General features: G+C 33.1%; 1 protein-coding gene across 1 annotated transcript; it reads left to right on the top strand.

The window, feature by feature from the left end:
• Positions 1–1,922: 1,922 nt before the first annotated feature.
• On the top strand, positions 1,923–10,254 carry LOC119670220 (mediator of RNA polymerase II transcription subunit 12-like). The gene is made up of 11 exons (XM_038080392.1): positions 1,923–2,843; positions 2,898–4,092; positions 4,156–5,544; positions 5,595–7,281; positions 7,339–7,526; positions 7,582–7,783; positions 7,838–8,152; positions 8,214–8,477; positions 8,650–8,932; positions 8,988–9,887; positions 9,944–10,254. The coding sequence occupies exons 1-11, from the start codon at positions 2,231–2,233 to the stop codon at positions 10,105–10,107; spliced, it is 7,200 nt and encodes a 2,399-aa protein (XP_037936320.1). The 5' UTR covers positions 1,923–2,230; the 3' UTR covers positions 10,108–10,254.
• The last annotated feature ends 1,167 nt before the right edge of the window (positions 10,255–11,421 follow it).

Here is an 11,421-nt window from a genome sequence, read left to right as displayed (position 1 = left end):
AAAATATTTAATACCCAAATAACTGAATATGTTACTTAGGTAATTAGCGCGCAGACACATGTTCAAAATTTGAACACATCTTATAAAATTTTTGCAATGGTAACACCTAATTTACCTTATTTTTATCTAATTTACCCTACTCGAAATTCTGGTAAATATCAACATTCGCTACCATATCGACATAATTTACTATTTTCCTCAATTTACCATCAATTTACTTCAACTCGCATACGACCTTAATGGTTTTGTCATAATTGTGAGACAATACTATGTTCAGCTATAAGGAAAATGGCCTTAATTTCGTTGAAACGAAGGCTAAAATTAAGCGACTATTCAACTGCAATTATGCGTAAGATAAATTTAAAGCAAAAGATAAAGTTGAGATAATGAAAAAGTGATATTTTCTTTTAAATGACTGTCAGTGACAGTTAAGTTTAATAAAACTGGGAAAATATTTTGAAAGTAGTGCAAATTTTTTAATTTGAATATAGAGAAAAAACTGTAACAAAATCAGAACAAAGAAGAACAAAATCATAAAATATTTTATATATCTGGTGACTTTTAAACGACACCTGTAAAAGTTTCAACTTCATCAGATATTTGGTAAGCTTTTTGCAAATAATTGAAATAGTGCACCTTGGTGATTTTTTAAAAAATGGAAAAAATTGAATATCGTTTAGTAACAAAGTTCCTACATTTAAAAGGAGTGAACAATGATGCAATTAAATGGGAAATAGATTCGGTTTAAAGCAACCTTGCACAATCGTTAATAGCAATAAAATATTGGAAAACTGAAATTTAAACGTATGAATGTTTTTTTATGAAGAGCGTCCGATACACCATCTAGAAATAACAAAAAAACCCACGATATTGTTTTGGATGATCTAAAAATTAAATTGCCTGAAAGTGCATGAACGAACATTCGCAGGTAATCGTACCTGCAAAAGTTCGTTCATTCGCAAGCGTTTGTTTTGCTGTGGCTGCACCTCATATAAACGTGTATCGAATATTATACATTAATATTTGTGTATAAAAAAGCTTTCTGCAAGATGGGTGCTGCGTTTTCTCACATTTGATCAAAAACGACAACGACTTTGTCATTTAAAACTTTGTTTGGAAATGTTTATACACAATCTAGCTGACTGTGAGCGTAGAGTAGTGACAACTGATAGCATGTTTCATCAATCCATTACTTCACATCTGCGTAAAAACAAATGGAATAATATTCATAGACTATATGTAAAAAGGAAAAACAATAACAACTGAATACTATTGCATATTATTCGATCGATTGAATAAGAAAATCAAGAAAAAACGACCACATTTGCAAAATTGCAAAATTAAACGAATTACGGTACGAAACCTTCATCACCCACCATATTCTTTAGATTTAACTCTCGGGAACTATTACCTGTTTCCAAACTTGAGAAACAGGTACTCCAGAGAAAGAGATTTACATCAAATGATGAAGTGGAATGGAAAAATGAGGTAAATTAAATTATATTATTTAGAAAGTGTGCAAATGTTGAAAGATCGTTGGACTCGATATGTCAAGCTGAAAGAGCACTATATCGAAGCATGAAATATAATTTTCCAAAAAAAATGTGTTTTTATTACTTACGCCGGGTATTTATCAATTCACCTAGTATATCCTACTGACCAACTGATTCCAGTTTTTTATAGTTTATTTATAGTCAGTAAATATTATAAGCAAGTATAATAGTGCGTTTGCTGGTGCAACGCACTTGTGTATACACATTGTTAATCAAAGTTACGAGTAGCTCGTGAAAAAGACCTAATAAAATTGTATATATATACTAATATGATTTAAAATTGAAAATATTTTTAAGATTTTTCGCAATTCTATAAAAATGTGCGCAAAACGTGCATACGAAAAAAGCAATTGCTAAATAATAAAGTGGCAATCTGGCATCTCTAAAAAAATGACAACAGCAAAAAAGTTGTCGCGGCGATAGTGATGTTGATGAGATTAAATATCAAGTAATATCGCAGTAAATAAATAAATAAGATTATGTGCTTTTGTAAACAAAAATAAATAAATCGATCTTTATTCGAAGACAAAATTAATTAGCTATTTTTTGTGGAATCCAAAATTTTGTTAGAAAATGTTTCAAAGAAATAATTACAATAATATTTATTGTTAATTATTTCAATTATTGTTAATTTTGAAATCACTTAATACACTACGGAGGAACAAGTATTCAATGAAATGTTGTCCGTTTTGCAAGAGAAAAGGCCATTAAAAAAGGCACGTTTAGGACCACCAGACGTTTATCCACAAGATGCAAAACAAAGAGAAGATGAGCTTACACCCGCAAATGTAAAACATGGGTTTTCGACTACATCACCACTTTCGGATGAATTTGGTACAGCGCATAATTCCAATGTCAATGCAAACAAAATGGGTGCATTTTTTAGTGCAATACTCGTCAAGAAAGAAGAACTCATGACGTTGCAAGATACAGGGAAAAAGAAACAACAACTCAATTGCAAAGATCATTTTTGGCCAGTGTCGCCTCGCAATAAAGTTGCTATGGATGCTTGGTTCAAGGATTTAGCTGGAAATAAACCACTGTTAAGTTTAGCAAAAAAAGTTCCATCTTTTAATAAGAAGGAGGATATTTTCATTACACTTTGTGACAACCAAGTCAATATGCAGCGTGCAACCTGGTTTATAAAATTAAGTGCTGTTTATGCTACATGCCTTACGGAATCGAAAAATAAAAAGCGCACTATATATGATCCAGTAAGTGACTGCACTAGTTATTTTATAAAATTTATGAAGGAATTATTACCGAAATTACAAGAGTACTATCAACAAAGTGAGTTAAATTTATTTAAATATTTGAAATAAAAATAAAGTTTTTATTTTACAGGTATAAGCGACAAAGCGTCTCATTGCAATAGCACGGGTCTAGCAACACAAAATTCAAGCACACATTCGAATAGTACTATACCAGTTCCTTCTATGGCCAGTCCAGTTTCTATGCATAGTCCAGCAAGTAGTCAGCAAAATTCTAACAACCATGGTGTACTAAGTGGGGGAACACCTGTGAACGCTTCAAGCACTCAAGGATCTGTTAATCTTGGCTTAACAGGCTCTTCAATTTCAGGAATAGGCAGTAATTTTGAAGATTGTCGAAATGCTTTAAAATACTGGAATTATTGCACTCAGCTCAGTAAATACATGCATGAAGAATCACTGTTGGATAGACAGGAATTTCTTTATTGGATACTTGAATTATTAGATAAAATGCGTACGCAAGCTTCATTTAACGAAGCATTGAAAAAGTTGGTACTTACTTTTGCTTTGCAATACATGCATGATTTTGTTCAGTCTGAGCGGCTTTGTCGTAAGCTAGCCTATATTGTTGCTAAAAAGCTTTCTAATCTGTTAAACGCAACTGTGGAACAGCAAAATAACAGTAAATCATTACAATCAAATTGTGTAGTAAACATGGAGGTGGATGACGATGAAAAAAAACGGAATACGATAGATCCCTATGAAACTGCGTTAAATGATTATATGAACTGCCCGCATCACCGTGATATAATCTTATATCTGAGTACAATATTACAGATTATCACAATTGAATGTCCAACAGCTATGGTTTGGTGTGGTATCGGGGACAATCGTGCACCATCAGCTTTGTGTGGTAGTCCTTTGGATAATTTACCCTTAGCTCCATCAGTTCTTCCTATGCCGTCTAAATGTGAATTGACTACAAACATTGAAATACGGCGACAACTACGTGCAGTAGAATCCGAAATTAGAGAACGTTCTAAACATGCTGAAAATCGTTGGTTTGCCGAGAAATGGTTAAAATCTAGTAATAATCCGTGCAACCATGTACTTTCAATTCTAGATCATTTAGATACCCATTGTTTTGAACGGATGGATCAAAGTAATTCAATTGAATCTCTTTATGCAAATATTTTTAAACCTTTTGTGACTGTGAAACGTGAAGTTGGTTCAAATGGAGAGGTAAAAGAAATACGTCAAGAATACGATGCTAAGGAAGATGCTAAAACAGTTAAAATACTCTGTGAATGGGCAGTATCTAATCAGAGGTAAAAAAGAATTTACAAACAATAATTCAAATTAAAGTTTATTTCTTTTGTAATGTGTTACAGATGGGGTGAACATCGGGCAATTGTAGTAGCAATATTGTTGGATAAAAGACAAATAGATGTCACTACACCTAATATTGAAAATGAACAATTTAATAATAATGGAAATATAAGTAATACAAATGAAGATAAAGATTCTGTTGCTTCGGGAGTTGGTTTAATAGGTGGATTACCCGTTTTTCAGTCAGTATTAATGGATTTTTTGGATCAAGACGCCCCAGTATTAGATGAAAATGGTTCCCTGCAAAATCGTACACAGTTCACCAATCTTGTTCATTTATTTAGCGCTTTGATACGCCATGATGTCTTTTCCCACAATGCTTATATGTACACACTAATCTCACGTGGAGACTTATTAACTGATGGTACTTCAAGTACAACAGCAAAGCCAATAAGCGGCACAAGTGGCACTGGTCCAGTATCAAATAAACCATCACCGCCGACTCACAATTTTGATGATGATTTCATGACTGGAATTGAGTATGATGATTCTAATGTGGACGATGATCTTGGAAAACTAGTGCAAACCATTAAAGAAAAAATTCCTGATCATACAAGTGCTGGTGGCAGTGAGCCTCCAATATCACGTCATTTTGTGTACACGAAACATTTTCCTATACCTCAAGATGATCCAACATCTCCGTACAGTAGTGAATCAAACCAGAGATATATACTGCTTTTTGGAGTTGGCAAAGAACGTGATGAGAAGAAACATGCTGTTAAGAAAATGTCTAAGGAAATTTGTAAGCTTTTCTCAAAAAAATTTAGTATTGATGTGGCAGAAGGAGGGAAAGTAAAGAAACATTCACGAAATGAGTTTAATTTTGAAGCTACAACTAGTAAATGTCAAAACATGGCATACTTTGATCAGCATGTAGTAACGTCGCAATGTGCTGCAACAGTACTTGAACAACTTAACAGTTTTGCACTTGGAAACAACAATTACTTGCCAGTTCAAGAGCACGTGGCTTTTTTATTTGATTTAATGGAAATGGCTCTTAACATTTATAGCTTGATAGAGCTTTGTGACCAGATTTTAAAAGAATTACCAGAAGTAGAAAATCAGTTGGTTGTCAAAAAGTCTAATTTAATTAGAAGTTACACAACATTATTGGGTTTATATATTGTAGGCATACTTCGGCGATATCATAGTTGCTTGCTATTATCTATAGAACAAACTGTTTCAATCTTTGAGGGACTATGCAAAATTATCAAACATGTTGGCAGTCCTAGTGAATGTAGCTCTGCCGAGCGTTGCATTCTTGCATATCTAAGTGACCTGCATGATTCATGTGTTATATTAAAGAGCAAAGAGCAGCAACCAGAATATTTTCAGCAGTTAAACGTTATTAAAAAGTTTAAAGAAATATTTGTTGCTCCAGAACAAATTAAGTAAGTCTATTTATAATATAAATGAGCTTAATTAACATTACTTATTTTAGCATTGTTCCACCAACATATAATCCACAATTCCTTCAAGAACTTTTTTCTTCTCCGAAACGTGGAGGTAAAATAGATCAATTATGGGTGCGACAACTCCATGAATCCCCAACAAACGTGTATAGTTTTGTTTCGAATGCATTTATTGCAGTATGCCGTGAATCAGACAATGATCGTTTAAATGATATAGCAATTTCATGTTCAGAACTGACTGCTAGTTGTAATGCATTATCTACGGAATGGATAGCAGCATTGCAGTGCATATGTAATTCAACAAAGAAACCACGCTATCCACATTTATTTGGGCAAATTGACATACACAACACCAGAATACATAATTCGTTGGCAGTATTTATGTGCATCTTAGTCGCGCGTCATTGTTTTCCACTGTCGGATTTCGTTGTCAAATTCGCTCTGCCGACTCTTGTTACAGCATGTGCAGAGACCACTGGAGATGCCGAAGCTGGAGCTCGTTTGACTTGCCATTTATTATTAAAGCTGTTTAAAACTATCGAAATACCACAACCTGGTTTATACTCTGTTAGTACATCACCAAATCCAATAAATGTAGTCAGCAATACAACTAACATAAAGTTAAGTTGTGATCGGCATTTGCTTGTTGGTGCACATAAAAATATTCCAGTGGAGGCAGTCTTAGCTGTGTTAAAAGCAATATTATATGTTGTTGACACAGCAGCTCTTAAGACCCCTACTTCAGTTACTGGTGCCGTTGCTTATTGCAGTGGCAAACGTAGTGGTTTCAATACTCCTGTCCATCCGGGAAGTACACCGAAGAGTAATGAACGACCCGTTGATTTAAGTCAAATATTAGGCACGAGTGATCTTAATAGTTTGGGTAATGATGATCAAGAAATGGCACAACAAAATTCATTATCAGCTAATTCTAATCAGGGGGAACAAATATCTTTGCTAGAGTTTGCACATCATGTACTTAAGCAAATCTGTGCTCAGGAACACGTTTTGGAAAGATGTTTAAAGCATGCTGAAAAATTGTGTGATTTCATTATTGATGATATGCTTACAACGAAGCAGGTACAACGTGTTTTACATATGATCTGCTATCCTGAAGCAGAATATAATATTATATCAGAAATGGATCAACGTTCTATGATTGTGCGCATACTTGAAAATCTTGGACAATGGACATTACGTATATCTTGGCTCGATTTACAGCTTATGTATCGACAACTGATGAATAATCCAGCAGAACTTAATATGTGGCTGGATACTGTGGCACGTGCTGCTATAGATGTTTTTCAGATGGAAGAAATAAATTTACCTAATAGTAATAGAAGCGAATATAGGGCAAAGCCGTCAACATGGCTGGTGGCACCACTTATATCAAAACTAACACCTGCTGTGCAGGGACGCATATTACGTGTGGCCGGTCAAGTGCTTGAAAGTATGAATTACTTTTCTAAAGTATCAAAAATGGATAGCAACAGTTCAGGTAGCGGTGATGAAAGGGAAAAAAGTAATAGTTGCGGTAGCATAATTAGTAGTTATAGTGGTTCTAATAGTGGTTCACGTGGACGAAAACCACCACTTAACTATCAACCATTCTTGGAGCTTATTTTAACGTGCCTCAAAGGCCAAGACGAATTTAAGGAAGGATTATTGGCTTCATTGTATTCTCAATTATCTCAATGTTTGCAATCATTTTCAATGGTATTAAAAAATTAATAATTGAAAAATTTCGTTATATAAAATATTAATTTATTTCAGTTGGATACAATTGGAGGTGTTGATAATCCGCAAGCTCGTGAAGAAATTTTAGATGCTTTACAACTGCGTTTCTCACTTCTTGGTGGTATGTTTGACTCGATACAAAAAAATGGTACTTCTACAACGGATTGGGCAATGTTATTAGCACAATTGGTTTGCCAAGGAGTAATCGATTTGAGTTCGAATAGGTGCATATGCTTAACTAAAATGATTTATATTTAATTAAAATTTTGTACCATATAGGGAATTATTCACTACTGTTGTGGATATGTTAGCGACACTTGTTCATTCAACGTTGGTATCAGATACTCAATCGGATAGAGATGAAAATAAAAAATCGTATCTTAATTTAATGAAAAAATTAAAAAAAGAAATAGGCGAACAAACGAATTCTTCTATAAAAGTAATAAGACAATTGCTTCCACTATACAAACAAACAACGGAGGTATATTATCAAAATTTTAAATTTATTTATATATAGTTATAAAATTTATTCTAGGTTATTTCATGTGAACCAGCTGGGGTTGATACAAAAGGTAATAAAATTTGCGATATGGATAAAAAGCAATTACGCATATCAGATAAACAACGGATAAGTGTATGGGATATATTAGAGGGACAAAAAAATCCTGCACCACTTTCTTGGGTATGGTTTGGAGCAGTAAAATTAGAACGCAAACCATTAGCTTATGAAGAGGCGCATCGAAATCTAAAATATCACACACACAGCCTTGTTAAGCCTAGTAGTTACTTTTATGAACCCTTACCACTGCCACCTGAAGATATTGAACCTGTTCCAGAAAAGATTTGTATTGTACGTGTTCAACTTGCAGTAGATTATGATATAATACTAATATTGACATTTGTGTTTTTAGAAGGACGAAATGAAAGCTGACACACCTTCTTCAGTTGACCAATCTCCAAGTGCAGTTGTGTCTGGTCGGGGTAGGGGTAAAGGTACAACACGTAAACGTAAAACTAAAAATCCAAAAACTCCTCCAGTAAATACTCAAGTACAACCGCAAATGACTGCTCAGCAGCAGCAGCAACAACAACAGCAAACATCTAGTGCAACACAACAACAAACAACACAGCAATTAAATCCAAATCAAATGGGTCAAATGCAAATGAATATGCAGGTAAGTACCCATATTATTTTGGTTATATTTTTTATATCATATAATAACAACAAAGTTGGCTAAATAATTTCAATTTTAAATAACAAAAAATTATAATTTCGATATATAAAATTATAGATTATATTCTTCATAAAGTTATATTAAACCAAAATTTTTCGTTTAAAAAACATAGGTAAATATGCAGCAGTTCGCACCAAATCCAATGATGCAACAGAACTCTGGACAGATAATGCAATCACAGCAGATGCAAAATGTACCAAGTAATTTACAACAACAACTTAATAGTGGGAATGCTCAACAACAAAATACGCAATTAGGTTTTATGGCAGCTGGACCTCAAAACATGCCTCAAACAGGTCACACCCAGCAACCACAATGGAATAATCAGAATCAATATCATTCCATGCAACAACAACAGCAACAGCAACAATTTTATCAACAGCAAGGAATACAAAGTATGTAATTATCAGTTTAGAGTTTTTTTACAAATATTTTAACATTTTTATTTAGTGAACCGCTTTGAACGTCCTCAGCTGAATGACCCTAAATTAGCCCTGTCTAATATGTTACGAGCACGCCAACCCAATTATAATCAAAATAATAATACTACATTCAATGCTATGCAACAACAGCAACGTCAAGGTCAGGGTATGCAACCACAGCAACAAGCCGGATTAAATAATGTACAACAGCAGCAACAACAACAATTGCAACAGCAACAATTTGTACGTGGCGCTATACGCGGAGCCATTCGGGGTATTGCACCAAATCAAATGGGTGGTACTGCTCCTAACCAAATTGCACCAAACATGAATGCTGTTAATATAGGGCAAAATATAACTCCAAACCCTTTGATGCAACAGCAACAACAAATGGCGCAAAATAATCCCCAGGCTATGGCAATGGCACAAAATACAGGAATGATAGGTTCTGTTTCTAATAATAATTCAAATTTAATGAGTGGCCAATCTAGCAATAACTTAGTTAACGCTGGTAATATAATGCAGCAAAATGTAGGAGGAGTTAGTAATAATGCTGTTAACCAGAACATGATAAATCAAGGACCCGGCCAGTTTCAAAATTTTAATCAATATCAACAGGGCATAAATGCAACGGGTCCAAATCAGCAAAATAATATTATGGGTGGCTTCAATCAAATGAATCAGCGGAACAATCCTAATGATTTCATGACACAACAGCAGCAACGTGGTCCTGCTGGCATTGTTAACAATCGTGGCCAGTATATGAATCAAGCACCAAATGTTACAATGAACACCATGGTGGGTCAAGGTACAGTACCTCCATATTCGCGTCAGCAAAATAGTGGCGGTAAACCTGGAGTTGTATCGTCACAGCACCAATTTCAACAGCAACAACAACAACGTCTTCATCAAATAATGCAACTGCAAGGTTTGTTAAAATAGATATAGTATAAAGGCAAACTCTATATGTAATCAACTTTTTAGGCATGAACCAACAAAATAATAGTGGAAGTGTTATTGGGCAACAACAAACTCAAAGTATGGGACAGCAACAAACTCCAAACTTGGTTGCACAATTACAGAGACAAATGCCTAATCAACAAAATATGATGGGACAGCAATTCCAACATCAGCCTCCACCATATTAAAAGTTATTTTTTGAAATTGTTGCATAAAATTCAAAACTGTTTGGAATATTCTTAGTATTAGATAATTTTGCACTTATACTTATATCAAAAATATTGAAATTGTAATATAATTATATTTTAGAGACTAAATTATAAATATATGTTTATCTTAACTACACAAAAATATTTTTACTAAAGAAAGTTTAATTAAATAAATAGAAACCGCGAGCCACTCGAATTTGAACATTTAATTTAAACACTATATTAAAATTTTTCTCTAAGAATCACATTTGAGCGTTCCAAAACATTACTATTGAAATCTAATCAAAATTAAACAATGATTATCAGTTAATAAAAAAAGCTTGGGAATGAAATTAAGATCAATAAACTAATGGTATAGAAGAGGAGATCCTTTAAAAATAAATGGCTTAGTGTTACTAAAATATCGAAGCTTCTGTAAAAGATTGCATATAATATATTTTACATTTAGCTCAATTATTTTTACAAAAACATGTAAAAATCTAAACATTTGTTGCTTCAAAACCTATACCTGTTTTTTAATGCAAGATTAGATACTAAATTGTTGAAGGATAACTCCAAAAAATGGAAAAATTTTAAAAATTATTTAGCTATAATTGGTTCAAATGTTATAGTATTTAAAGTTATTTTTTTTTGGAAAATATTCGATCATTTTTGTGATTGTGATTCTTGTGATTTGTGATTGTGATTATGTGATACCAATATCTTATCCATGGATCAATTTACCTATTTTTTCAACGAAATGAACAAATAAAAAAAAATGCTTTTTTTAAAAAAAAAACAATAGGTAATTTTCTTATACGTTCTGTTTTGTATGTAGATATTTCTCTTCTATTGGCCCTATTCAGATTATCTATTTAACGGTTGAATATCATTTAAGTTACGTTTATACTATAGTGGAACATAAAGCTTAAAATCTGTTTTGTTTTTATTAACGTATAAAACTGTTCTGTGTAGTAGCACATAGATAGATTTTAAGCTTCAAGTTGCCATTAATTTTAAGGTAATTCATCATTCATCGTTGTAAAATAACAAAAAAAAAAGTTTCAGATATAATCTGAAACTTCTTCTGAAGTAAATTTCAGGCTTTCGCGCAACAATTCCTTGCCAAATGCCGAAAGAATTTGAGATACATGTCGTTTCAATTCCTCGATTTCTATTTAGACAATATTGTATATTCTTTTCCTAAAACATTGTTCTCTAATTATTATTAGAATATCCCCTAGACTGCGTTTTTTTTATCTATAAAGTCATTAAGTACCCTGCATTAACAATATTCTTCTTCATAATAATTTG

The sequence above is a fragment of the Teleopsis dalmanni genome, chromosome 1 (assembly GCF_002237135.1).
Source record: "Teleopsis dalmanni isolate 2A chromosome 1, ASM223713v2, whole genome shotgun sequence".
NCBI lineage: Eukaryota > Metazoa > Arthropoda > Insecta > Diptera > Diopsidae > Teleopsis > Teleopsis dalmanni.
The sequence above is the reverse complement of the archived record's forward strand: the minus strand, read 5'-3'. Positions and strand labels throughout refer to the sequence as shown.

What these genes read in the sequence shown, in the direction of transcription:
- LOC119670220 (XM_038080392.1), top strand. Translation starts at nt 2,231, where the DNA reads ATGTTGTCCGTTTTGCAAGAGAAAAGGCCATTAAAAAAGGCACGTTTA. An exon ending in GTTTGCAATCATTTTCAATG is followed by an intron (nt 7,282 to 7,338) that starts GTATTAAAAAAT and finishes AATTTATTTCAG; the next exon opens with TTGGATACAATTGGAGGTGT. An exon ending in TCAAATAATGCAACTGCAAG is followed by an intron (nt 9,888 to 9,943) that starts GTTTGTTAAAAT and finishes TCAACTTTTTAG; the next exon opens with GCATGAACCAACAAAATAAT.